At 43.4% G+C, this 27551-nt stretch overlaps 2 protein-coding genes across 3 annotated transcripts in view; one reads left to right on the plus strand and one right to left on the minus strand.

The window, feature by feature from the left end:
• Positions 1-917: 917 nt before the first annotated feature.
• Positions 918-18387, minus strand: LOC110500379 (sentrin-specific protease 3). The gene is made up of 11 exons (XM_021577713.3): positions 17964-18387; positions 16406-17161; positions 15969-16127; positions 15213-15324; positions 14176-14323; positions 6002-6049; positions 4224-4301; positions 3823-3960; positions 2463-2546; positions 2285-2335; positions 918-1998 (listed from the first exon to the last, which is right to left on the minus strand). Exons 2-11 carry the CDS (start codon positions 17121-17123, stop codon positions 1888-1890), a joined length of 1647 nt encoding a protein of 548 aa, XP_021433388.3. The 5' UTR covers positions 17124-17161; positions 17964-18387; the 3' UTR covers positions 918-1887.
• The window catches only part of acox3 (acyl-CoA oxidase 3, pristanoyl), a 44463-nt gene continuing 35045 nt past the window's right edge, over positions 18134-27551 (plus strand). Inside the window, exons 1-11 of one of the 2 annotated variants that reach the window (XM_021577711.3) lie at positions 18134-18425; positions 18936-19089; positions 19263-19496; positions 20163-20237; positions 20590-20679; positions 20950-21093; positions 21271-21359; positions 21778-21874; positions 23077-23259; positions 26885-27007; positions 27127-27247. In XM_021577711.3, coding sequence (XP_021433386.1) covers positions 18391-18425; positions 18936-19089; positions 19263-19496; positions 20163-20237; positions 20590-20679; positions 20950-21093; positions 21271-21359; positions 21778-21874; positions 23077-23259; positions 26885-27007; positions 27127-27247 — 1345 coding nt within the window. In that variant the 5' untranslated portion in view covers positions 18134-18390. Of the gene's footprint in view, positions 18568-18935; positions 19090-19262; positions 19497-20162; positions 20238-20589; positions 20680-20949; positions 21094-21270; positions 21360-21777; positions 21875-23076; positions 23260-26884; positions 27008-27126; positions 27248-27551 lie in introns of both variants that reach the window. The other variant, XM_021577712.3, reaches the window with a different exon arrangement.

Here is a 27551-nt window from a genome sequence, read left to right on the forward strand (position 1 = left end):
TTTCCGATCATGTTAACAACTTCAACTTTCTAGAATGAGATTTCTGAAACCGATGCAGGAACAGTTTATTTAGCACCACATATCACCAGAGCCATCCCCTGCAAGTCTATACGTCACTCCATTGGGCTCTCGAGGCTCTCGAGTGGCGCAGCGGTCAAGGCACTGCATCTGCATCTCTTCAGTGGAAGAGGCACAATTGGCCCAGCGTCATCCGGGTTTGGCTGGGGTAGGCCATTATTGTAAATAAGAATTTGTTCTTATTAAGTCATACCTAGTTAGATAAACATATTAAAAATATAAATTTAGCAAATTACAGTAATAATTAGATGACATGTCTCCTGCTGTGTTGCAATGAACACGTACTTGTACCCTGAACTTTTTTGGAAGAACATGAGTCATTTACAGCATCACCACCTACCTAGACTTATCTCCATTACTAAAAATAGAGGGTAAACTTATCTAATGACTAACATTGTCTGCTTTGGTAACTCGCGCCATAAAACAGATGTGACGGACAACCTCCACTCTACCTTACCCTCTAATATTGGTTCAAAAAGCAAACCACACTGTGTTAGAATTATAATGACTGGAACTATAGAAGTCAGTATGAGCAATCTACCTTCCACATCCATGTGTAACTACTAGAAGCTAGCACTTGGCCACTACCAGCAGGAAGCAAACTTTTGCTGCTATTACATTGCTCCAACAAAATCTTGAAATATATTTAGTGTCATTTAGGTATGCATGAATAGCTTTGTCTTTTTAGATAGGATCACCCAGACAGCCAAACAAACCCGCACGCACACAACCCAGAACATCTAGATGCCACACCACAGTACTAGAGAAATCATCCTCTTCCTCTATTCACACTAGCTAATAAATACATTATACAAAGCATGAAAGAAATTCAACTTTCATTTCTGTTCCTTGCCATGTACTTGTTTATTCTGACCATAAACCATAAATGCTTTTTAAAAAAAAAGGTATAAAAACAATCAATTATGTTCCATCAAACGTCTGCTCGAAAAACAATATAAAAACAAAACATACCCATCAACAATGTCTCTTTTAGTTAGAGGGGAAAATGTAATACCATAAATGCGTGCCAAATGTCACCCCATTCCTTATATAGTGCACTATTTTTGACCAGAACCTTATGGTCAAAGTAGTGTACTATAAAAGGCATAGAATGCCATTTGGGAATCACGGTTGTTTATAGCCAACATGGTCCAACCAATGACTCCAACAGGACATTGTAAGATCTGGTTTTTATTTTAAATCAAAATAAAAAACATCACTGCCCTCCAAAAAACGCAATGTACAATAAGCATAGCAACATGTTTTTTACTGACAAAGATTTTTTTAAAACAGAAAATAAGTGAAGATTGGTTGTTATTCTCTCTTGTCCGCTTGGGGGGTTCCTGCACCAGTAAGGTGATAAGTCCATTTCACCACCAGAGTATAGTAGACTTGGTTTGCATCCGAAATAGAACCCTATTACCTATATAGTGTACTGCATTTGTCCAGGGCCCATGATCAAAAGTAGTGCACTACATATGGAAATACTGTGCCTTTTGGGATATAATCGAAGACTTGGCCTCTGTCAATCACAAGGTAACAAACATCAAAATTAAAAACTAGGGTCATGGGAGAAGGAAAAAAAAAAAAAAAAGAGGGGACAGATAACGGGGGTCGAAAAGATAAAAGGTCCACTTGTAGTTGTAAAGTCTCTGGATATCAATGTCGTCAAGAGGAAAAAAATGTTTCCTTTGAAAAGTTGTTTCCTTTCTTTCAGTCACTAGCTAGTTTAGAATAGGTCATTATAACCATCCCTCGCTTCCTCAGAATCCCCCACTTCATTGTTAAAAATCCTCAAAGGGCGTGGTGTCACAGCGAGAGCTTGCAGTGACAGAGTTCTTTGTACATGAGTCTCCTCAGTTTGGGCATGTCCTGCTGGCCGAAGCTGAACGGCTGACCCAGGGCTAGAGTCTTGCAGTACTGGAAGGAACACCGACAGGTTAGAAATCATGCTTACCTCTAGTGTTGGACACAAAGGCCCCGAAAGCAACATCCAGGCCCTCTAGCACCAAATTGCTCTACATCCCTATTCAGAAGGCAATGTTAAGCAGTTACAATATTAAAGCTATCCAATCCTAAATCTAAACGAGTGACAAGGTCTTGGGAGTAGGGACTTGGCTTGATTTAGAATTCAGCACACAAGTGTGTAGTACAAGAACAGCTATGGACCATGGCTCTCTGATTTTAAATAAGGACGTGGACCTACCTGAAGAACAAACGCCCCACAGTCACTGTCATTGTTCTGACGGCCCACATTCTGAAACAAACAGTAAATGCACTCAGAAAACACCATCAACAATGTCAAACAAACAAAATCTGTTGTTCATTCATGTAAAGCAATTGTTGTTACACTACGAATCAGAACTGAAGACAAACCGACTCACCATTTTGAAATAGCCTTTCCACCCTGTAAGGAAATCTCTCTGGTCTTTCTTGACAGCCTCCGCCTGCAGATACTTTGCAATATGCTGAGGAGGTGGAAAACAAAAGAGCGAATTTCGCTTAATTTCAAAGACGACCAAATAAACACCCAAACAGACCACTCTGAACAAGGTGAAACAAATCAGGTGCTGTAACAAATAGAAATCAAGATGCCACAACATCCTAAATAAACTCAGCAAAAAAATAAACGTCCTCACTGTCAATTGCATTTATTTTCAGAAAACTTAACATGTGTAAATACTTGTATGAATAAAACAAGATTCAACAACAGACAAACTGAACAAGTTCCACAGACATGTGACTAACAGAAATGGAATAATGTGTCCCTGAACATAGGGGGTTCAAAATCAAAAGTAACAGTCAGTATCTGGTGTGGCCACCAGCTGCATTAAGTACTGCAGTGCATCTCCTCCTTATGGACAGCAGCAGATTTGCCAATTCTTGCTGTGAGATGTTACCCCACTCCTCCACCAAGGCACCTGCAATTTCCCGAACATTTCGGTGGACCTAGCCCTCACCCTCCGATCCAACAGGTCCCAGACGTGTTCAATGGGATTGAGATCCGGGCTCTTTGCCGGCCATGGCAGAACACTGACATTCCTGTCTTGCAGGAAATCAACCATATTGCTCGTTATGTGCGTGGTGGCATTGTCATGCTGGAGGGTCATGTCAGGAAGGGTACCACATGAGGGAGGAGGATGTCTTCCTTGTAACGCACAGGGTTGACATTGACCCTCCACCTCCAAATCGATCCTGCTCCAGAGTACAGGCCTCGGTGTAACGCTAATTCGGTCGACGATAAATGCGAATCAGACCATCACCCCCGGTGAGAAAACTGCGACGTCAGTGAAGAGCACTTTTTGCCAGTCCTGTCTGGTCCAGCGACGGTGTGTGCCCATAGGCAACGTTCTTGCCGGTGATGTCTAGTGAGGACCTGCCTTACAACAGGCCTATAAGCCCTCAGTCCAGCCTTTGAACAAGCATGGGAAACCGTGTTTAAACCCTTTACAATGAAGATCTGTGAAGTTTAGATTTTTACAAATTATCTTTGAAAGACAGGGTCCTGAAAAAGGGACGTTTCTTTTTTTAAATTGAATTTTTTAAAATGTATTTATTTATTTATTTTTACAGAGATTTTTTGTCAGAGAAGAAAAAAGGTATGGCACAAAAGAGAACATTCACTCAGATTTTAGCAAGCAAAATTTCTCTGTGTGACCCATGGTCAGGTCTCACTTGGGAAAGAGGTGTTCTGACCGTAACTGGACTACCAGGTTAAATTAAGGTTAAATATGCATGTCTCACCTTTGGGCAGCGTCGGTTGAGAGTGCGTTGGGAGTCGAAGTAGGTGATTGCCCTACGGGGGATGTCTACGCTGACCAGGGACCAGTGGACCTCCAGGTGGATAGGGATCAGGAGGAGATCCTTCTTGAAGATGTCCACCTGGGAGGGAAGAGGTAGGAACATGTTCAGGCATTGGTGGTTTAAGGCCCGGGTCTCTATGCGTAAGAGATTTTAACCCTGCATTGTATTTGTGACAGGTGCACAAATGTCTATTTGTTCACAATTTGTTGCATATTTAGTCAGAATGCAAATAAACTGACAACATGATTGCTTGATTGAGAAAGGATAATGCAAAGCGGGTATATTGAGGACAACGCAACAAAAAAAACTATTAGATAACAAATATCTTTATGGTTGCTTACATTCTTTGTCCATCGTTTGACTCCATCGTAGCCTTTCGTCCTCAACTTGTCGTAGAAGAAACTGTTGAAGAAGTGAACCTGAGAGAGAAGGAAAAAAAGACATCAGATGCTACAGATGTTCTCCTTCACTGAATATACAGTGGCAAGAAAAAGTATGTGAACCCTTTGGAATTACCTGGAATTCTGCATAAATTGGTCATAACATTTGATCATCTAAGTCACAACAATAGACAAACACAGTGTGCTTAAACTAACAACATATAAATTGAATATTTGTATATTGAATACATAAATTAAAACATTCACAGTGTAGGTTAGAAAAAGTATGTGAACCCCTAGGCTAATGACTTCTCCAAAAGCTAATTGGAGCCAGGAGTCAGCTAACCTGGAGTTCAATCAATGAGACGAGATTGGAGATGTTGGTTAGAGCTGCCCTGCCCTATAAAAATAACCTCACAAAATTTGAGTTTGCTAATCACAAGAAGCATTGCCAGATGTGAACCATGTTTTGATCAAAAGATCTCAGAAGACCTAAGATTACCACTTGTTGACTTGCATAAAGCTGGAAAGGGTTACAAAAGTATCTCAAACATCAAGGTTAAGGCAAATGGTCAATAAATTGAGAAAGTTCAGCACTGTTGCTACTCTCCCTAGGAGTGGCCGTTCTGCAAAGATGACTGCAACAGCGCAGAATGCTCAGTGAGGTTAAGTAGAATCCTAGTGTCAGCTAAAGACTTACAGAAATATCTGGAACATGCCAACATCTCTGACGAGTCTACGATATGTAAAACATTAAAAACAATAATGGTTTTCATGGGAGGACACCACGGAAGAAGCCACTGCTGTCCAAAAAAAACATTGCTGCACGTCTGAAGTTCGTAAAAGAGCACCTGGATGTTCCACAGCGCAACTGGCAAAATATTCTGTGGACAGATGAAACTACAGTTGAGTTGTTTGGAAGGAACACACAACACTGTGTGGAGAAAAAAAGGCATAGCACACCAACATCAAAAACCCATCCCAACTATAAAGCATGGTGGAGGGAGCGTCATGGTTTGGGGCTGCTTTGCTGCATCGGGGCCTGGACAGCTTGCTATCGTTGACGGAAAAATTAATTCCCAAGTTTATCAAGACATTTTGCAGGGGAATGTTAGGCTATCTGCCAATTGAAGCTCAACAGAAGTTGAGTGATGCAAAAGGACAACGACCCAAAACACAGAAGTAAATCTACAACAGAATGGCTTCAACAGAAGAAAATATGCCTTCTGGAGTGGCCCAGTCAGAGTCCTGACCTCAACCCGATTGAGATGCTGTGGCATGACCTCAAGAGGGCAGTTCTCAACAGACATCCCAAGACAATTGCTGAACTGGAACAGTTTTGTTCAGAGGAATGGTCCAAAATTCCTCATGACCGTTGTGCAGGTCTGATCGGCAACTACAGAAAACATTTGGTTGAGGTTACTGCTGCCAAAGGAGGGTGAACCAGTTATTAAATCTAAGGGTTCACATACCACCCTTCACTTTGAATGTTTACACGGTGTTCAATAAAGACATGAAAACATAATTGTTTGTGTTATTAGTTTAAGCAGACTGTCTATTGTTGTGACTTAGATGAAGATCAGATCAAGTTATGAGACATTTCTGCAGAAATACAGGTAATTCCAAAGGGTTCATACTTTTTCTTGCCACTGTACTGTATTCAGGACAAATATTATGGATGTTGTTGAAGTAGTATATCGTGGAAGTATGTTGTATTATACATTTAAAATGATTCCTACCTTCTCGGACACCGAGTCCATCACAAGGTCACCATACATGTTCATGACCTAAAGAAGAGACATTGAATAAACAATGCACAATGCCCTGCTTTTAATCTGTTCAAAAGTAACAGATATTTGCATACAGGGCTCAATCTTAACTAGACATACCCACAAATACAATTTTGCATAGGTCATGCAATATTTCAATGCAGAAAATGCTAAATGTATGCAGAAATTCTGGTTACAAATCAAATCTTAGTCACATGCGCCGAATACAACAGGTGTATTCACCTTACAGTGAAACGCTTACTTAAGAGCCCCTAACCAACAATGCAGTTAAAAAAAAAATACAGATCAGAATAAGAAATAAAAGTAATTAGAGCAGCAGTAAAATAACATTAGCGAGACTATATACAGTCGTGGCTAAAAGTTGAGAATGACACAAATATACATTTTCAAAGTCTGCTGCCTCCGTTTGTATGATGGCAATTTGCATACACTCCAGAATGTTATGAAGAGTGATCAGATGAATAGCAATTAATTGCAAAGTCTGAATCAACTGAATCCCCAAAAAAACATTTCCACTGCATTTCAGCCCTGCCACAAAAGGACCAGCTGACATCATGTCAGTGATTCTCTCGTTAACACAGGTGTGAGTGTTGACGAGGACAAGGCTGGAGATCACTCTGTCATGCTGATTGAGTTCGAATAAGACTGGAAGCTTCAAAAGAAGGGTGGTGCTTGGAATCATTGTTCTTCCTCTGTCAACCATGGTTTCCGGCAAGGAAATACGTGCCGTCATCATTGCTTTGCACAAGAAGTGCTTCACAGGCAAGGATATTGCTGCCAGTAAGATTGCACCTAAATCAACCATTTATCGGATCATCAAGAACTTCAAGGAGAGCGGTTCAATTGTTGTGAAGAAGGCTTCAGGGCGCCCAAGAAAGTCCAGCAAGCGCCAGGACCATCTCCTAAAGTTGATTCAGCGGCGGGATCGGGGCACCACCAGTACAGAGCTTGCTCAGGAATGGCAGCAGGCAGGTGTGAGTGGATCTGCACGCACAGTGAGGCGAATACTTTTGGAGGATGGCCTGGTGTCAAGAAGGGCAGCAAAGAAGCCACTTCTCTCCAGGAAAACCATCAGGGACAGACTGATATTCTGCAGAAGGTACAGGGATTAGACTGCTGAGGACTGGGGTAAAGTAATTTTCTCTGATGAATTCCCTTTTCGATTGTTTGGGGCATCAGGAAAAAAGCTTGTCCGGAGAAGACAAGGTGAGCGCTACCATCAGTCCTGTGTCATGCCAACAGTAAAGCATCCCGAGACCATTAATGTGTGGGGTTGCTTTTCAGCCAAGGGAGTGGGCTCACTCACAATTTTGCCAAAGAACACAGCCACGAATAAAGAATGGTACAAACACATCCTCCGAGAGCAACTTCTCCCAACAATCCAGGAACAGTTTGACGAACAATGCCTATTTGAGTATAATGTGGTACCTTGCCATAAGGCAAAAGTGATAAGTGGCTCGGGGAACAAAACATCGATATTTTGGGTCCATGGCCAGGAAACTCCCCAGACCTTAATCCCATTGAGAACTTGTGGCCAATCCTCAAGAGGCGGGTGGACAAACAAAAACACACAAATTCTGACAACCTCCAAGCATTGATTATGCAAGAATGGGATGCCATCAGTCAGGATGTGGCCCAGAAGTTAATTGACAGCATGCCAGGATGGATTGCAGAGGTCTTGAAAAAGAAGGGTCAACACGGCAAATATTGACTCTTCGCATCAACTTCATGTAACTTTGACACTTATGACATGCTTGTAATTATACTTCGGTATTCCATAGTAACATTGACAAAAATATCTAGACACTGAGGCAGCAGACTTTGTGGAAATTCATATTTGTGTCATTCTCAATACTTTTGCCCACGACTGTACAGGGTGGTACCGGTTAGTTGAAGTAAAATGTACATGGAGGTAGAGTTATTAAAGTGACTATGCATAGATGATAACAGAGAGCGGTGTAAAAGAGGGGGAGGGGGGCAATGCAAATAGTCTGGGTAGCCATTTGATTAGGTGTTCAGCAGTCTTATGGCTTGGTGGTAGAAGCTGTTTAGAAGTCTCTTGGACCTAGACTAGGCGCTCCGGTACCGCTTGCAGTGCGGTAGCAGAGAGAACAGTCTATGACTTGGGTGGCTGGAGTCCTTGACAATTTTTAGGGCCTTCCTCTGACACTGCCTGGTATAGAGGACCTGGATGGCAGGAAGCTTGGCCCCAGAGATGTACTGGGCCATTCATACTACCCTCTATAGTGCCCTTCGGTCAGAGGCCGAGCAGTTGCCATACCAGACAGTGATGCAACCACATGCTCTCCATAGTGCACCTGTAGAACTTTTGAGGAGCTGAGGACCCATGCCAAATCTTGTCTCCTGAGGGGGCATAGGCTTCGCCGTGCTCTCTTCACAACTGTCCTGGTGGACCATGCTAGTTTGTTGGTGATGTGGACACCAAGGAACCTGCTCCACTGCAGCCCCGTCGATGAGAATGGGGGCATGCTCTATCCTCTTTTTCCTGTAGTCCACAATCATTTCCTTTGTCTTGATCACGTTGAGGGAGAAGTTGTTGTCCTGGCACCACACGGCCAGGTCTCTGACCAACTCCCAATAGCCTGTCTCGTCGTTGTCGATCAGGCCTACCAATGTTGTGTCATCAGCAAACTTAATGATGGTGTTGGAGTCGTGCTTGGCCACGCAGTCCTTGGTGAGCAGGGAGTACAGGAGGAAACTGAGTACGCACCCAAGGGGCCCCCTTACCACCTGGTGGCGGCCTGTCAGGAAGTCCAGGATCCAGTTGCAGAGGGAGGTGTTTAGTCCCAGGATCCTTAGCTTGGTGATGAGCTTTGAGGGTACTATGGTGTTGAACGCTGAGCTGTAGTCACTGAATAGCATTCTCACATAGCTGTTCCTTTTGTCAAGGTGGGGTGCAATAGAGATTGCATCATCTGTGGATCTGTTGGGGCGGTATGCAAATTGGAGTGGGTCTAGGGTTCCTGGGATAATGGTGTTGATGTGAGCCATGACCAGCCTTTCAAAGCACTTCATGGCTACAGACGTGAGTGCTACGGGTCGGTAGTCATTTAGGCAGGTTACCTTTGTGTTCTTGGGCACAGGCATTATGGTGGTCTGCTTAAAACATGTTGGTATTACAGACTCAGACAGGGAGAGGTTGAAAATGTCAGTGAAGACACTTGCCAGTTGGTCAGCTCATGCTCGCAGTACACATCCTTGTAATCCGTCTGGTCCTGCGTCCTTCTGAATGTTGACCTGGTTAAAGGTCTTACATCAGCTGCGGAGAGCGTGATCACACAGTCTTCTGGAACAGTTGACGCTCTCATGCATGTTTCAGTGTTATTTGCCTCAAAGCGAGCATAGAAGTAGTTTAGTTCGTCTGGTAGGCTCGTGTCACTGGGTAGCTCTCGGCTGTGCTTCCCTTTGTAGTCTTATGGTTTGCAAGCCCTGCCACATCCGACGAGGATCGGAGCTGGTGTAGTACGATTTGATCTTAGTCCTGTATTGACGCTTGTCTGTTTGAAGGTTCGTCGGAGGGCATAGTGGGATTTCTTATAAGCTTCCGGGTTAGAGTTCCGCTCCTTGAAAGCGGCAGCTCTAGCCTGTAGCTCAGTGTGGATGTTGCCTGAAATCCACGGCTTCTGGTTGGGGTATGTACATACGGTAACTGTGGGGATGATGTCGTCGATGCACTTATTGATAAAGGCAGTGACTGATGTGGCGTACTCAATGCCATTGGAGGAATCCCAGAACATATCCCAGTCTGTGCTAACCAAACAGTCCTGTAGATTAGCATCTGCTTCATCTGACCACCTTTGTTCTAGTCACTGGTGCTGCCTGCTTTCATTTTTGCTTGTAAGTAAGAATCAAGAGGATAGAATTATGGTCAGATTTTCCAAATGGAGGGCGAGGGAGAGCTTTGTACGTGTCTCTGTGTGTGGAGTAAAGGTGGTCCAGAGTTTTTTCCCCCTCTGGTTGCACATTTAAAATGCTGGTAGAAATTTGGTAAAACGGATTTAAGTTTCCCTGCATTAAAGTCCCTGGCTACTTGGAGTGCCAACTCTGCGTGAGCGTTTTCTTATGGCGTAATACATCTCATTCAGTGCTGTCTTAGTGCCAGCCTCTGACTGTGGTATGTAAACAGCTATGAAAAATACAGATTAGAACTCTCTAGGTAGATGGTGTGGTCTAAAACGTATGGGATACTCTACCTCAGGCGAGCAATAGCTCGAGACTTCCTTAGATATCGTGCACTAGCTGTTAGTTACAAAAAATACATAGTTCGCTGCCTTGTCTTGCCAGACGACGCTGCAACGTATAACCAGCCAGCTGTATGTTGAGTGTCGTCGTTCAGCCATGACTCCGTGAAGCATAATATATTACAGTTTTGGTAGTTTCATCTTCAGCGTAAATCATCTATTTTATTGTCCAAAGATTGCACGTTTGCTAGCAGAATGGAAGGAATTGGGGGTGTATTCAATCACCCACAAATTCTCAGAAGGCAGCCCGCCTTCCGGCCCCTTTATCTCTGCCTCCACTTCACGCAAATCTGGGCCTATTCCCGAGAAAGCAGTATATCGTTCACGTCGGGCTCGTCAGACTCTTTAAAAGGAAAAAAAGGATTATGCACGTCCGTGGTGAGTAATCGCAGTCCTGATGTCCAGAAGTTATTTTCGGTTATAAGAGACAGTAGCGGCAATATTGTGTACAAAGTAAGTAAAGAAATAAGTTACAAACAAAGCAAATGCAAAAACAATCGGATGGGGCACATAAAACCTCTGCCTTCTTCTCCGCCACCATTTTACATGAGCAAATATCAAGTTAGAATCCTAGACCCTAGCATGTATGTGACCTTACAGCATGTGAAAAATGTATTAGTGTGGCTCCACAATAATACAATAATTGACTATACATAATACAGATTACAAAATGGTCAAACATGGTACAGTATTTCCTTCGGCGTCATCTATAATACATTACATCTATATACATGCATGCATAAACGGAAAAAAAGTACAGTAGATAAAAAGGACATCTAGGCACATATAGAAACACCTTCATTGGAGGATAGGTGGCAGGCTTTGGCACAGGCATTTTACAGTGCCTTCAGAAAGTAATCATACCTCAACCTTTTGTTGCTACAAACTGGGATTCAAATGGATTTAACTTTTTGTAATCTACATAAAATACTCCAGTGTCAAAGTGGAAGAATAGTATTTTTTATTTATAGAAAATAAAACAAATATTTGATTAGGGACCACCTGAGTTAATCGATACATGTTACGAGTTACCTTTGGCAGCGATTGCAGCTGTGAGTCTCTGTAAGTCTAAGTGCTTCGCACACCTGGATTGTCCGATATTTGCCAATTATTCTTTAAATTCTCAAAGCTCTGTCAAGTTGGTTGTTGATCATTGCGTGACAGCCATTTTCAAGTCAGTTTAATTATGTTACCTTTATTTATCCAGGCAAGTCAGTTAAGAACAAATTCTTATCTTCAATGACAGCCTAGGAACAGTGCCTTATTCAGGGGCAGAACGACAAAATTTTACCTGGTCAGTTTGGGGATTCGATCTTGCAACCTTTTGGTTACTAGTCCAATGCTCTAACCACTAGGCTACCTGCCGCACCCACATACAGTGCCTTGCGAAAGTATTCGGCCCCCTTGAACTTTGCGACCTTTTGCCACATTTCAGGCTTCAAACATAAAGATATAAAACTGCATTTTTTTGTGAAGAATCAACAACAAGTGGGACACAATCATGAAGTGGAACGACATTTATTGGATATTTCAAACTTTTTTAACAAATCAAAAACTAAAAAATTGGGCGTGCAAAATTATTCAGCCCCCTTAAGTTAATACTTTGTAGCGCCACCTTTTGCTGCGATTACAGCTGTAAGTCGCTTGGGGTATGTCTATCAGTTTTGCACATCGAGAGACTGAAATTTTTTCCCATTCCTCCTTGCAAAACAGCTCGAGCTCAGTGAGGTTGGATGGAGAGCATTTGTGAACAGCAGTTTTCAGTTCTTTCCACAGATTCTCGATTGGATTCAGGTCTGGACTTTGACTTGGCCATTCTAACACCTGGATATGTTTATTTTTGATCCATTCCATTGTAGATTTTGCTTTATGTTTTGGATCATTGTCTTGTTGGAAGACAAATCTCTGTCCCAGTCTCAGGTCTTTTGCAGACTCCATCAGGTTTTCTTCCAGAATGGTCCTGTATTTGGCTCCATCCATCTTCCCATCAATTTTAACCATCTTCCCTGTCCCTGCTGAAGAAAAGCAGGCCCAAACCATGATGCTGCCACCATGTTTGACAGTGGGGATGGTGTGTTCAGCTGTGTTGCTTTTACGCCAAACATAACGTTTTGCATTGTTGCCAAAAAGTTCAATTTTGGTTTCATCTGACCAGAGCACCTTCTTCCACATGTTTGGTGTGTCTCCCAGGTGGCTTGTGGCAAACTTTAAACGACACTTTTTTATGGATATCTTTAAGAAATGGCTTTCTTCTTGCCACTCTTCCATAAAGGCCAGATTTGTGCAATAGACGACTGATTGTTGTCCTATGGACAGAGTCTCCCACCTCAGCTGTAGATCTCTGCAGTTCATCCAGAGTGATCATGGGCCTCTTGGCTGCATCTCTGATCAGTCTTCTCCTTGTATGAGCTGAAAGTTTAGAGGGACGGCCAGGTCTTGGTAGATTTGCAGTGGTCTGATACTCCTTCCATTTCAATATTATCGCTTGCACAGTGCTCCTTGGGATGTTTAAAGCTTGGAAAATCTTTTGTATCCAAATCCGGCTTTAAACTTCTTCACAACAGTATCTCGGACCTGCCTGGTGTGTTCCTTGTTCTTCATGATACTCTGCGCTTTTGACGGACCTCTGAGACTATCACAGTGCAGGTGCATTTATACGGAGACTTGATTACACACAGGTGGATTGTATTTATCATCATTAGTCATTTAGGTCAACATTGGATCATTCAGAGATCCTCACTGAACTTCTGGAGAGAGTTTGCTGCACTGAAAGTAAAGGGGCTGAATAATTTTGCACGCCCAATTTTTCAGTTTTTGATTTGTTAAAAAAGTTTGAAATATCCAATAAATGTCGTTCCACTTCATGATTGTGTCCCACTTGTTGATTCGTCACAAAAAAATACAGTTTTATATCTTTATGTTTGAAGCCTGAAATGTGGCAAAAGGTCGCAAAGTTCAAGGGGGGCGAATACTTTCGCAAGGCACTGTACATACACACACAGTCCATGTCCCCATGTGCAGTTTCAAACCGTAGTCTGGCTTTTTATGGCGGTTTTGGAGCAGTGGCTGAGCAGCATTTGACGTTATGTCTATATAGGACCCATTCTACTGTGGATATAGATACTTTTGTACCCGTTTCCTCCAGCATCTTCACAAGGTCCTTTGCTGCTGTTTTGGGATTGATTTGCACTTTTCGCACCAAAGTAAGTTCATCTCTAGGAGACAGAATGTGTCTCCTTCTTGAGCGGTATGACGGCTGCCTGGTCCCATGGTGTTTATACTTGCATACTATTGTTTGTACAGATAAACATGGTACCTTCAGGAGTTTGTAAATTGCTTCCAAGGATGAACCAGAATTGTGGAGGTCCACAACTTATTTTCTGAGGTCTTGGCTGATTTCTTTTGATTTTCCCATGGATGTCAAGCAAAGAGGCATCGAGTTTGAAGGTAGGCCTTGAAATACATCCACAGGTACACCTCCAATTGACTCAAATGATGTCAATTAGCTTATCAGAAGCTTCTAAAGCCATGACATTATTTTCTAGAATTTTCCAAGCTGTTTAAAGGCACAGTCAACTTAATGTATATAAATTTAAAAAAAACACTTTCAGGTTTGTTTATCAGTTGGTCCCACTCGAGTTCATCGCTCACTGAAAGTGCTGATTAAAAAATATTTAGGTAATTTCTAGAATACACTGCGCCTATATGAGTGAGGGGAGTCATATGAATGGAGTTAAAAACAAGGCTGACATGGTATATAAAGATGTACAATTGTAACATCACAAGCCCATAAAAAAATACACGCTTACATAGACGTTCATTTGACAAACTACAAAAGTGTTAGTAAAGGGTCCCACCCACTTGGTCATTGAGCCAATTCTGTCCATACAACGTGCTTAAGTCATCCATGGTGAGGACATGACGCTTGTAGTTGACACGGAACCCTCGCACCATGGCCGTGCCGGACGACCTCTGGTAGGACTGGATTAGGTGTTGGACCACTAGTTTCCTGTTGGAAATAGAAACATGAGATGAGCTTTATGGAACTTTTACAAAAGCTTTTCTGCATTATACAACCTTGTATTTTTGGGAAATATCAGATGGAACTATTAGTCAAGGATTACTTGAACCATAAACATTTGTTTCTCATTAAAACTTTACACGGGGCAACAGCCGGGTCATATTCATTAGTGCACAACATAGCGAAAACAAGCGTTTCTTATTGGAGAGTCCAACTTGTCCATACCGGTTTTCTTCCCTTTGGTTCCCAAGCCCTGGTGATGAACAGGGGGTTCCATCACAGATGGTTTACATCACGATCTTCAATTTGTAACATTTGTGTCTTGTCATAACAAAGACTAATTTCCATGAACATACTCAGAACCTGGGTGATACTAATAACATGTGGGTGGTTTCATCATGTGGGTGGTTTCCATTCCCTTTGCTCCAATTCACTCCGGCAGATTGTGTTGGGAGTGTTAAAAACAACTCATTTGGCGGTCTAAAATTCATAGAATTAGAATGATTCTAATTCTATGTCTGAAATTAGAGTGCTGCGTAGAAGCTAGAAGGAACTACTCTCCAGGACAGATGGACTTGGTTTACATTCCACCTGGCCTTGGCAAAGAGCACCAGGCTTTTTATGGCCAACATTTAAAAGGAACCTCACATTAGGCAGACATCAGGGATATCAGATTGTATAAATATTAGGCTGTGTTGGTGTTGCTCTCTACAAGACATTATGATTCATCTGTGTTTGTACTGTATGTGTGGGCACTGTGTGAGAATGTGCACCTGAGCGTGTATTGCTTTGCATGTCTGTGCGTGTTCGCACATCTGCCTGTGTGTGTGAACGTGTATACTATGTGTGTGTGTGTGTGTGTACACTCTTCTCAGACCTGTGAGGCTGAGAGAAGTTGTCGTTGAAGATGTCTTTTAATTTCTCCACCACGTCGTCAGCGTGGATGGGGATCAGACTGCCGTACTTCTGGAGGGAGTCATCTAGGATCCCTGAGACAACGGGAAAACAATACAGAATGTTGGGAGAGTAATATGGAATCACACTGACTGTAGAGGATTCTGTGACCTTGAGCAGCAAAGGTCAGTCCTATATTCATATCCTGTTGGTAGCAGATGTGTAAAGCTAAACCATACCAACATGTACATCTTACCTCAACTACTTCATACCCCAGTACAATGATTTGAGAAAGGAACAAGCTTAATTTCTTACTTGAACTGGGCCCCGTTTCCCAAAAGCATCTTAAGGCTAAGTTAATCATTAGACCCATTGAGGTCAATTCTATACAATGTAGCAATTTCAATCTCGTCGCATCGCTGCAACTTCCCAACGGGCTCGGGAGGCGAAGGCGCCCAGAACAAGGAGTCGCTAAAGCACGATGAGCCATGTAAAGCCCCCCCCCCCCCGGCCAAACCCTACTCTAACAACGTTGGGCCAATTGTGAGCCGCCCTACGAGTCTCCCGATCAAGGACGGTTGTGACAGCCCGAGATCAAACGCCTCTAGCACTGCCTTACACCACTCGGGAGGCCCCCTGCCCAATTATTTCAATAGCAGGAAATCCCTGAGTTACTTAATTACATAATTTAAACTAGAAAAGGTCATTTTCCGAAGCAAAATGGTATGTTTCAGTTTACCATGCACACATCTCATGTGTTCCTCAGTGAGAGTGACCTCCACAGGTTTCTCTCTGACGATGGAGTACGATGAGGCCTCTGGTTCCTTTCTTCCACTCTCCACCAGACCACCCATCTGACTGGACTGGTAGTCTCCTGAGTAACCATTCAACCGGTTGTCTGCAGGGACGACAAAGGTCTAGTAAGTGAATATTGTGAGATCATTATAGTATAGTTTATATAATGAGATGCATAGTCAGTCATTGAAACATATTAGCCCAGTGCCAACACAAGCGTTCCAATTTTGCCAACAGTGGGTATATTACATAAGAATTCTGTTTTCCAGCAAAAAAATAGGGACTTGAGTGTACCCTCTCAGTTTTTTTGATCATATCAACAGCCCTTTAGAACACTGAGTCTTCAGTTTGTCAGATACACCTTCCATGGGATCATCTCACCTCTTTCAGACCCACCGAGCCGCTCGTCATCTGACAGTGGGCTGCTCAGACCCGGGTCCACTCCCCTCCTCTGGCGGTTGGAATACAAACTATACTGACGCCAACTCCTCACCCTCCTGTGCCCCAGGGTGCCCACCCACTGTGCCCGGTGACGCCAGGTCTTCCAATGCTGGGTGAGACGGAGCCGTAGACCTTCATGAGAGTGGAGCTTCCTCCAGCGCCTCAGCCTGCGCTGCCTGAGCCCGTTGAGCCTGGACTGGATAGGGACACTGGGAAAGTCGATGGCTTCAGGTTCGGCCTGGTTGTTGTCATGATCATCCAGTGGTGATTGCAGCTGGTGATGATGATGATGATTCTGCTCTTGTAGGGATGTGGTGGGGACCATGTGTGGGACCTCCCATACGACCTCAGCCTCCTCTCCTTCCTCTTCAGCCGTCTGTCCTTCCTCCTCATCATCATCATCCCAGCCCTCATCTTCAAAATCTTCCTCATCATTTTCCCCCTCCATCTCCTCGGCCTCCCAGGCTACCCTTTCATTCTGGCCCAGCTTTAGGGGCATGGGGCTGGGAATCTGGTGGGTTGAGGTGGGGTCCATCTCCAGGTGACCCCCGGAGATTGCTATACCACCACCTCCATCCCCACTGTCCTCCTGGCCCACAGCTAGGCCCAGCTGCCCCTGCCAACAGTTCTGTGCTAGGCTGCTACCACTGTCCCTCATGGTCCACGGGCACCCCACGACCTGCGCCAGCTCGTCGCCTGGGGAATGAGTAAGGTGGAGAAATTAGAAACAAATGTCACATCCAATGTTTTTCAGTAGGTAGGACACTACAATAATAAGCAAATATACAACATGCAAAGCAAGTGCATAGAATTCTGCAAGCATGACTGTAACCACATTTGTTTCTGCAACTCATTAGGTCATAAAACTAGTACATTACTTTCCGGTTAGCCCAATTCTTGTAAGCAGCTCAACGCTTCTAAATTTCAACATAGCGTGCATTGATGCATTTACATCCTGTGCCTTGCGAACGCCTTTCATTTTGGTAGTTATTAATTGTAACATTCAGCTGCAAGCTAGCAGGCTGCACTTTATATAAGAAACCTTTGAACTGGAAACAAAAGATAATTATTGACGATGCAGAAAAGTGAATGATATGTCATAATGTATTCAATGTTGCTCTCAGGCGCTGGCAAGGTTGCTAGTTAACTATGCAGTTGATAGCTGTCGTTTGCAGCTAACGTTAGCAGCTGATAACTAGCTAACGTTAATGGGATAGCGGTGAAACATGTTCAGCTTGCTTCGACAGGACCGACGTTTAACTAAATTTAAACTATCAAAAAAAAAAAAAAAAAAACAACACAGCCTAAACATTTTACAGTTTGGCATGCACATTGTATAAGCAATGCATTAGTAACCAATTAAGCGAAAAACGATGCTAGCTACTTAGCAAGGATATAGCTAGCTAGCTACTTCGCAAGCTAACATGAGCTAAATAGCAACATAAACTGCCGGTCGCCTATCGTTTTTGTCTCAAGTAAAATGCAACCCCGCACTCACCGTTAAACTGCAGTTTAGTGCAAATGTACTTCTTTAATACAGTTAAACGTTTGCGTAGTGTTTAAAATAATTTTTGGGACCAAAACAGACGCGACTTTTCTGTTAAACCTCATTCAATGAAGCAGACACTGATGTAGTAAAGAAATCGTCACCACCACTCCCCCCCAGCTAACATTGATCGCTTTCCGGACTTCCGGTTTCAAGAAAATAACATCGCTTTTAACAGAAAGGGATGGCAGTAATACATTTTATTTTTTTTAATGATTTTTATTTTCATTTCCCGTTCAAATACAACTATTGAAATAAATGTTTGATAGTCTATAAGAGGTGCAAAGAAAGAAACAGTGAGGCAAGGCGAATTTATGCTAAAAACCCTCTCGACTGACAACACACCGTCGCAAACCCGTCGCACTGCATCGCGTCATTTATGACCTATCTTAAGCGGTGCAGGGTAAGGTGCAGGTAAGAGTAGCACATTTTCGGCATTTTCTAAGATTTTGCTTCTCACGAAGTTAGAAAAAAATGTGTTATATAAGCTATGGATGTGCTGCATAATAGAACATAGACATTATACGCAGTGGAAGCCGTGAAATTATGACACGCGGTGAGTTCTCATGCAGAACAGAGCTGTGTTTGGTCTATTATGAAAGTTTTTTGTTTATTTGCCTGTTGGTGTCAACAAAATGACACGTTGATGTAGTCTAGGTGATTGTGACAATTAATATTATGAGGGTGACAGCTATTTGCTGGTAGTGCAAGTCTACGTGATGTCATGCATGGTTTTGTCAGAAATTGACCCTTGCTCTACATAGCTGATTGTCTGGAAGGGACTTTTGAACTACACAACACGTGTCCTCCACTGCCATTGCGTGCTCTCTCTCTCTCTGCAGGTTCTTAATAATGTTATCCAGCTAGCTAAGCATCTTGTTCTTTTTATTAAAGTGCCTTACATAATATAATGAGTGTCCACAGCTACACCAAGGCTAAGTACGACCGGAGTGACAAGATGGAGATGGGTCTGCCTGACTTCCCTAGTGGACCTCTGGACATATACAGGAAGAAAGCATCCTTCAACTGGAAAGAGATGGTCATGTTCCTTGAGGGAGAGGACATGCTAGCATTTAAGGTAGGCTTTGTAATGAGCATTAAGGGTAGGCCATGTCAGAGCCTTCTATTTGCAAATAGAAAGCTCTGGGCTATGTAAAGAAAATCTGACAAAGGAAACTGACTGTTTGACCTATTCTTAGAGGAATATCTTACACAAGTCACTTTATAATATTTTCTCCCACAATTCCACAGCAACACGTGTTCCGGATGTTGGAGAATGACCCTATCTTCGCCCGGCAGTCCGGCGAGGACATGTCAACGGAGAGGATGCGTGAGGTCACTTTCAGACGGTGTAAACAGCTGTTCCGGTATGACTTCTTGACACGCGATGACATCATGGCGAACCCGTGGAGGACGGTAGTGCTCAATGACTGTCTGGGCATGTACGATTGGTCATTGGGCGCCAAGTACTTCCTCAACAAAGGGGTGAGTTTATATGGATGGATGGAGGGAGAGAGAGTTAGATAGATAGTGCTCAAGAACTGTCTGGACATGTACATCTGGTCACAGGGGGTTAAGTTCTCCCTCAACAAAGGGATGAGGGTTGTCAGTAGTTACGACCCTAAGTTTTGGTGTTTTATTAGGATCCCCCATTAGCTGCTGCAAAAGCAGCAGCTACTCTTCTTGGGGTCCACACAAAACATGAAAAATGTCTATTAATGTTCTGTATTATGTCAAGAACAGCTCAAGGACAGAACTACATCATTTTTTTAAGGCACACGTAGCCTACATATCAATACACACAAACTATCTAGGTCAAATTGGGAGAGACGTTGCGCCGTGAGGTGCTGCTTTACTTGTTTTTAAAAAAACAGGTTTGCTGTTCATTTGAGCAATATGGAGTGGAGTTCCATGCATTAATGGCTGTATATAATATAATACTGAATTTGTACTGGATTTGGGGACTATGAAAGTGAGTTAACCCGCTCACTTTGATGACCTCCCATACAAGTCTATCTATTGCCTCTAAGCCTTGACCTTTAGTCATATGCATGTTGTTGAACCTCTGTACAGTATGACATTATGCATGTATCTTCTCAAGAGTAATGATATGAGAGGTTACAGTATAATCACATTCATGCTCTGTTTCAGATGTTTGGTGCGACTGTGGCCAACTCCGGATCCCAGAGACACAGCCAGTTTGTGCAGGATACAGAGGACATGATGGTAAACAAACAATCATCAGCATTCACATGAATTGATATCTCCCTTTCAAATGTATTGGATTCAATGTAAACACATCTTAAAAGTGATTTCATTGTTCTTTATAGTGGCAGGTTATTGCCTTTCAGTGTGTTATGTAAATATGCTCTTTGACCTCTATGCTGCTAGCTATGCATAGACTCTCACTAGAATGCTGTAACTAAAATACTACTTCTTACACAAATTGTTATTTAATAGCATTTTTTAATTATACAACAGACAATTTCTCTATTTCAAAAAACATGTATCCCAGTCACACAAAGCTGTTGAAATACAATGTCCTATACTGTACCTGTTGTTGTTTGACTGTCCACAGACGTTTGGATGCTTTGCATTGACAGAGCTGAGCCATGGCAGCAATACCAGAGCTATGAGGACCACAGCCAAGTATGATCCCAGCACACAGGTGGGTGGGACACAGTTCACCGCAAGGCCTCTGACTCCATTAGAACCGTATTCTATACGGAATATTGAATTATTTCATCTGTAGATTTTGAATGTGTCAGTCTCCTTTTTTATTTTAATGCCTTTTGTTTGTATCTTGCAATTCAGCTTTTAGCTGTGTATGTATACACAATCAAATAAGCCTATATATATATATATATATATATATATAAAATATGATCGTTAGTCTGTACTAAGAATACACTATACTCAAGTGAACTCTCTCTTTCAGGAGTTTGTGATCCATTCCCCTGATTTTGAGGCGGCCAAGTTCTGGGTGGGGAACCTGGGGAAGACGGCTACACACGCTGTGGTGTTCGCCCAGCTCTACACCCCCGACGGAGCCTGTCACGGCCTGCACTCCTTCATAGTTCAGGTACAGGGAGCTTATTTAAATGAACCGTTTGCATACATGTACTACTTTGTGTCCTCAGAGTTAGCAATCCTTTATGATTTTCCAAAAACAAATCTTACATTTTAAAACTAAAACATGCTTCTTCTATCTTTGCTGGTGAAACTGTGATATTGTAACCTAAAAGAATGTGTTTGACAGGTCAGGGATCCCAAGACTCTGCTGGCGATGCCAGGAGTAATTGTTGGAGATATGGGCAAGAAGCTCGGCCAGAACGGACTGGACAATGGGTAAGTTCAATACCATATGTTTTATTGCCAATTTAAACGATGCATTTCTCCTCATCACACCACTGCATTCTATGGCATTCAGTCAAAATGAGCACCAGTAAATAATATTACTAAAGAGAGAGTAATATTCATTGTGAACTTTGGTGGGGACACTTCGCAAGACCACCAGAGGGCAGTTGAATCCTACTTTTAAATTACTCTAGAACTTCCACAATGTCCTATGGAACAGACGTTTCAACCATGAGAATGTTCTTTTTAATGAATGTTTTCATATTCTCTTCCAGGGTGTGCAGGATTTCTACAGTACCCGTGCTTAGAACTGGGCTGTACTCTATACATCACCACACTAACTATGATTTGAAATGTATTCCTAAGATAGACCTGCACAATAGTCTGTGCCTTTTGTTTCCCGTACCAGGTTTGCGGTGTTTCACAATGTCCGAATCCCTCGGGAGAATATGCTGAATAAGACCGGTGATGTCACCCCTGAAGGACACTACGTCACACCTTTTAAGGTGAGGAAACACACACACACACATTAATAGCTTTTGTTCCTCTCTGGGAAAAAATATATAAGAAAGGAAGTAGAAATCGCATTTTTTACAACAAACTACGAGTATGACTATGATCAAATATATATATATTCTGTTCTTCTCTGGCTCAGAGAAAAATAGTTTGGCGTTGTAAAGTTCTAGCCTGGATTCCAACTCCAACCTTCTAAATAACTTGGCCAGACTCTACTCAGTCGTGACAGTGATGGGATGTCAAATGAAAACGTATATACAAACATTCCGGTTCGTAGTCTTCAGACAGCCACGCCTGATCTCACAGTAAGACTCTTTAATCTGTTTTTGTTCCAAACAAACATGGATGGGTTTGACGCGACACATGTGAACGCACACACACAAACATGGATGGTTTAGACAAACATGTCAAAAGAAAATACCAGGGCTCTCTGGGTTCTCTTGAATGATGGGAATTGGTCTGAGGAGGCTTCTGAGGACACAACTTGGTCTGAGGGGGCTTCTGAGGACACAACTTGGTCTGAGGAGGCTTTTGAGGACACAACTTGGTCTGAGGAGGCTTTTGAGGACACAACTTGGTCTGAGGAAACAAATGATGACTGGGGGAGGAGGTAGGCCTTAATTGTTCTGTGGTTCGTTGCAGTTTCAAGTTTTATTAGTCATATCTATGGGATACGCATGGTTCACATTGTTCAACGGAATGCTTACTTGCATGTTCCTTCTCGACAATGCAACAACACATAATAAAAGATAAGAATACAAACTTAAAGTAAACGGCTCAGTAGTATAGAATAAGCATTTAAGTATAATACAGGAGTTAGGATTGGATCCCCAGCAAGGCCCTGCATGCTGGTCAAAATTGGTACCTTTTTACTGCTGGTTTAATTGGTAATTCTGAGCTGAAAGGAAGAAGGCGTGAGAAAGAAAGGGTGAGGGAAGGGTTGGAAAATGCTTCTGTACACATGAGAAATGTAAGGGGAGTTAATCATTTGATTTAGTATTTGAGTGGGATTTCCCTCCAGAATCAGATTTTAAGTGAATACTTACTTAGTTTTACACTCTTGCATAAGCCCTATTTTTCAAAATGTATTTAAGGGCTCCCAGAAATAAACTATGAAACTATAGAAAAACTGAATGTTAATATTCTAAAACTCAACATTAATCCCTCCCTCCCTCCTCTCTCTGGCCCCCAGGACCCTAACAAGCGTTTCGGAGCTTCCCTGGGTGCCCTGTCGGGGGGCAGAGTCTCCATCTCCAGAATGGCTGTGGTCAACCTGAAGCTAGCCATGACTGTAGCTATCCGTTTTTCTGCCACCCGACACCAGTTTGGACCTAAAGACGACCAGGAGATTCCTGTCATAGAGTACCAGCTCCAGGTAATGTACAGTTATGGACCTTTCAGTTGGTTAGGTTAGGTTGGTGGACAAATAAAATAAAATTTGATTTGTCACATACACATGGTTAGCAGATGTTAATGCGAGTGTAGCGAAATGCTTGTGCTTCTAGTTCCGACAATGCAGTAATAACCAACAAGTAATCTAGCTAACAATTCCAAAACTACTACCTTATACACACAAGTGTAAGGGGATAAAGAATATGTACATAAAGATATACGAGTGAGTGATGGTACAGAGCGGCATAGGCAAGATACAGTAGATGGTATTGAGTGCAGTATATACATATGAGATGAGTATGTAAACAAAGTGGCATAGTTAAAGTGGCTAGTGATACATGTATTACATAAAGATGCAGTAGATGATATAGAGTACAGTATATACATATATATGAGATGAATAATGTAGGGTATGTAAACATTATATTAGGTAGCATTGTTTAAAGTGGCTAGTGATATATTTTACATCATTTCCCATCAATTCCCATTATTAAAGTGGCTGGAGTTGAGTCAGTGTGTTGGCAGCAGCCACTCAATGATAGTGGTGGCTGTTTAACAGTCTGATGGCCTTGAGATAGAAGCTGTTTTTCAGCCTCTCGGTCCCAGCTTTGATGCACCTGTACTGACCTCGCCTTCTGGATGATAGTGGGGTGAACAGGCAGTGGCTCGGGTGGTTGTTGTCCTTGATGATCTTTATGGCCTTCCTGTGACATCGGGTGGTGTAGGTGTCCTGGAGGGCAGGTAGTTTGCCCCCGGTGATGCGTTGTGCAGACCTCACTACCCTCTGGAGAGCCTTACGGTTGTGGGCGGAGCAGTTGCCGTACCAGGCGGTGATACAGCCCGACAGGATGCTCTCGATTGTGCATCTGTAGAAGTTTGTGAGTGCTTTTGGTGACAAGCTGAATTTCTTCAGCCTCCTGAGGTTGAAGAGGCGCTGCTGCGCCTTCTTCACGATGCTGTCTGTGTGGGTGGACCAGTTCAGTTTGTCTGTGATGTGTACGCCGAGGAACTTAAAACTTACTACCCTCTCCACTACTGTTCCATCAATGTGGATAGGGGGGTGTTCCCTCTGCTGTTTCCTTAAGTCCACAATCATCTCCTTAGTTTTGTTGACGTTGAGTGTGAGGTTATTTTCCTGACACCACACTCCGAGGGCCCTCACCTCCTCCCTGTAGGCCGTCTCGTCGTTGTTGGTAATCAAGCCTACCACTGTTGTGCAAACTTGATGATTGAGTTGGAGGCGTGCGTGGCCACGCAGTCGTGGGTGAACAGGGAGTACAGGAGAGGGCTCAGAACGCACCCTTGTGGGGCCCCAGTGTTGAGGATCAGCGGGGTGGAGATGTTGTTGCCTACCCTCACCACCTGGGGGCGGCCCGTCAGGAAGTCCAGTACCCAGTTGCACAGGGCGGGGTCGAGACCCAGGGTCTCGAGCTTGATGACGAGCTTGGAGGGTACTATGGTGTTGAATGCCGAGCTGTAGTCAATGAACAGCCTTCTCACATAGGTATTCCTCTTGTCCAGATGGGTTAGGGCAGTGTGGTTGAGATTGCATCGTCTGTGGACCTATTTGGGCGGTAAGCAAATTGGAGTGGGTCTAGGGTGTCAGGTAGGGTGGAGGTGATATGGTCCTTGACTAGTCTCTCAAAGCACTTCACGATGACAGAAGTGAGTGCTACGGGGCGGTAGTCGTTTAGCTCAGTTACCTTAGCTTTCTTGGGAACAGGAACAATGGTGGCCCTCTTGAAGCATGTGGGAACAACAGACTGGGATAGGGATTGATTGAATATGTCTGTAAACACACCAGCCAGCTGGTCTGCGCATGCTCTGAGGGCGTGGCTGGGGATGCCGTCTGGGCCTGCAGCCTTGCGAGGGTTGACACGTTTAAATGTTTTCCTCACGTCGGCTGCAGTGAAGGAGAGTCCGCATGTTTTAGTTGCGGGCTGTGTCAGTGGCACTGTATTGTCCTCAAAGCGGGCAAAAAAGTTATTTAGTCTGCCTGGGAGCAAGACATCCTGGTCCGTGACGGGGCTGGTTTTCTTTTTGTAATCCGTGATTGACTGTAGATCTGTGATTGACCTTGCGGAGGGAATAGTTATAGAGCGGGGCAGGGCCTTATATGCGTCGCGGAAGTTAGAATAGCAATGATCCAAGGTTTTTCCAGCCCTGGTTGAGCAATCGATATGCTGATAAAATTTAGGGAGTCTTGTTTTCAGATTAGCCTTGTTAAAATCCCCAGCTACAATGAATGCAGCCTCCGGATATATGGATTCCAGTTTGCAAAGAGTCAAATAAAGTTCGTTCAGAGCCATCGATGTGTCTGCTTGGGGGGGAATATATACGGCTGTGATTATAATCGAAGAGAATTCCCTTGGTAATGCGGTCGACATTTGATTGTGAGGAATTCTAAATCAGGTGAACAGAAGGACTTGAGTTCCTGTATGTTGTTGTGGCCACACCACGTCACGTTAACCATGAAGCATACCCCTCTTCTTACCAGAAAGATGTTTGTTTCTGTCGGCGCGATGCGTGGAGAAACCAGCTGGCTGCACCGACTCCGATAGCGTCTCTCCAGTGAGCCATGTTTCCGTGAAGCAAAGAACGTTAGTCTCTGATGTCCCTCTGGAATGCTACCCTTGCTCGGATTTCATCAACCTTGTTGTCAAGAGACTGGACATTGGTGAGACGAATGCTAGGGAGTGGTGCACGATGTGCCCGTCTCCGGAGTCTGACCAGAAGACCACTCCGTTTCCCCCTTTTACGAAGTAGTTTTTTTGGGTCGCCGGCTGGGATCCATTCCGTTGTCCTGGGTGAAAGGCAGAACACAGGATCCGCTTCGCGAAAGTCATATTCTTGGTCGTACTGATGGTGAGTTGACGCTGCTCTTATGTTCAGTAGTTCTTCTCGACTGTATGTAATGAAACCTAAGATGACCTGGGGTACCAATGTAAAAAATAACACGTAAAAAAACAAAAAACTGCATAGTTTCCTAGGAACGCGAAGCGAGGTGGCCATCTCTGTCGGCGCCGGAAGTATCTCTTTGATTTGATTTGTTGGTGGACATAGGTATAAGCCAGGAGTTTCCCCCCATTTTTCCAGAGACATTCCTGAGGATATGTGTCCCTAATAATCATTCCATTGAAGGTTAAATACGTTTTCTGTGGACCCCAGTGGGGTATGCTACAAAGCAGGATCAATGAGTTAGCCAGCTAATTTGCCTAAATATCCAGAAATAACTTTTTTTAGAAAGATTTACTCAACAACTAAAAATACATGCGTTTAGCTTTCTTAATAAATCAGAAAATCTAAAGTTATTTTGTTTTTTAAAGGTACCCTGTTGTAGGCAGTTAGCCTTGTGGTTAAGAGCATTGGGCCAGTAACGGAAAGGTCGCTGGTTCGAATCCTCCAGTCAACAAGGTGGAAAAATCTGCCGTTCTTGAGCAAAGCAATTAACACCCAACAATAACTGCTCCCCGGGCGCCAATGACGTTGATTAAGGCAGCACTCCACACCTCTCTTATTCAGATGTGTTGGGTTAAATGCGGAAGGCACATTTCGGTTGAATGTATTCAATTGTGCAACTGACTCGGTATCCCTTTGTCTGGTTGCAGCAATGGCGTCTGATCCCTTACCTGGCGGCCGTGTACGCTCTGGACTACTTCTCTAAATCCATCTTCGGGAACTTTGTGGAGTTCCAGATCGGTATGATGATGAAGGACAATAGCGACAGACAGGTAAGGAAGGGAAGGAGGTGGGGACCGAGATGGTGAGAGAGACCAAAGAAGAAATGGGGAGAGCGAAAAAGACACACAAACACCCATAGTTAGTTCTGTGCGGTATGTGTTTTAACTAGGCGGAGCTGGGCAGAGAGATCCATGCCATCTCCTGCTCCAGTAAGCCCCTGGGGTCCTGGACGGCTCAGAGGGGTATCCAAGAGTGCCGTGAGGCCTGCGGAGGACACGGATACCTGGCCAGTAAGTCACACACATAATAATAATAATAATAATAATAATAATAATAATAATAATAAAACCCAGCCTCAACCTTAACTTCATGTCCACATCCTAGTTCAACCCTAACCCCAGCCTCAACCTTAACCCTAACTTCATGTCCACATCCTAGTTCAACCCTAACCCCAGCCTCAACCCTAACCCTAACTTCATGTCCACATCCTAGTTCAACCCTAACCCCAGCCTCAACCCTAACTTCATGTCCACATCCAAATTCAACCCTAACCCCAGCCTCAACCCTAACCCTAACTTCATGTCCACATCCTAG

This window comes from Oncorhynchus mykiss, chromosome 21 (assembly GCF_057628025.1).
Source record: "Oncorhynchus mykiss isolate SJ-2025 chromosome 21, ASM5762802v1, whole genome shotgun sequence".
NCBI lineage: Eukaryota > Metazoa > Chordata > Actinopteri > Salmoniformes > Salmonidae > Oncorhynchus > Oncorhynchus mykiss.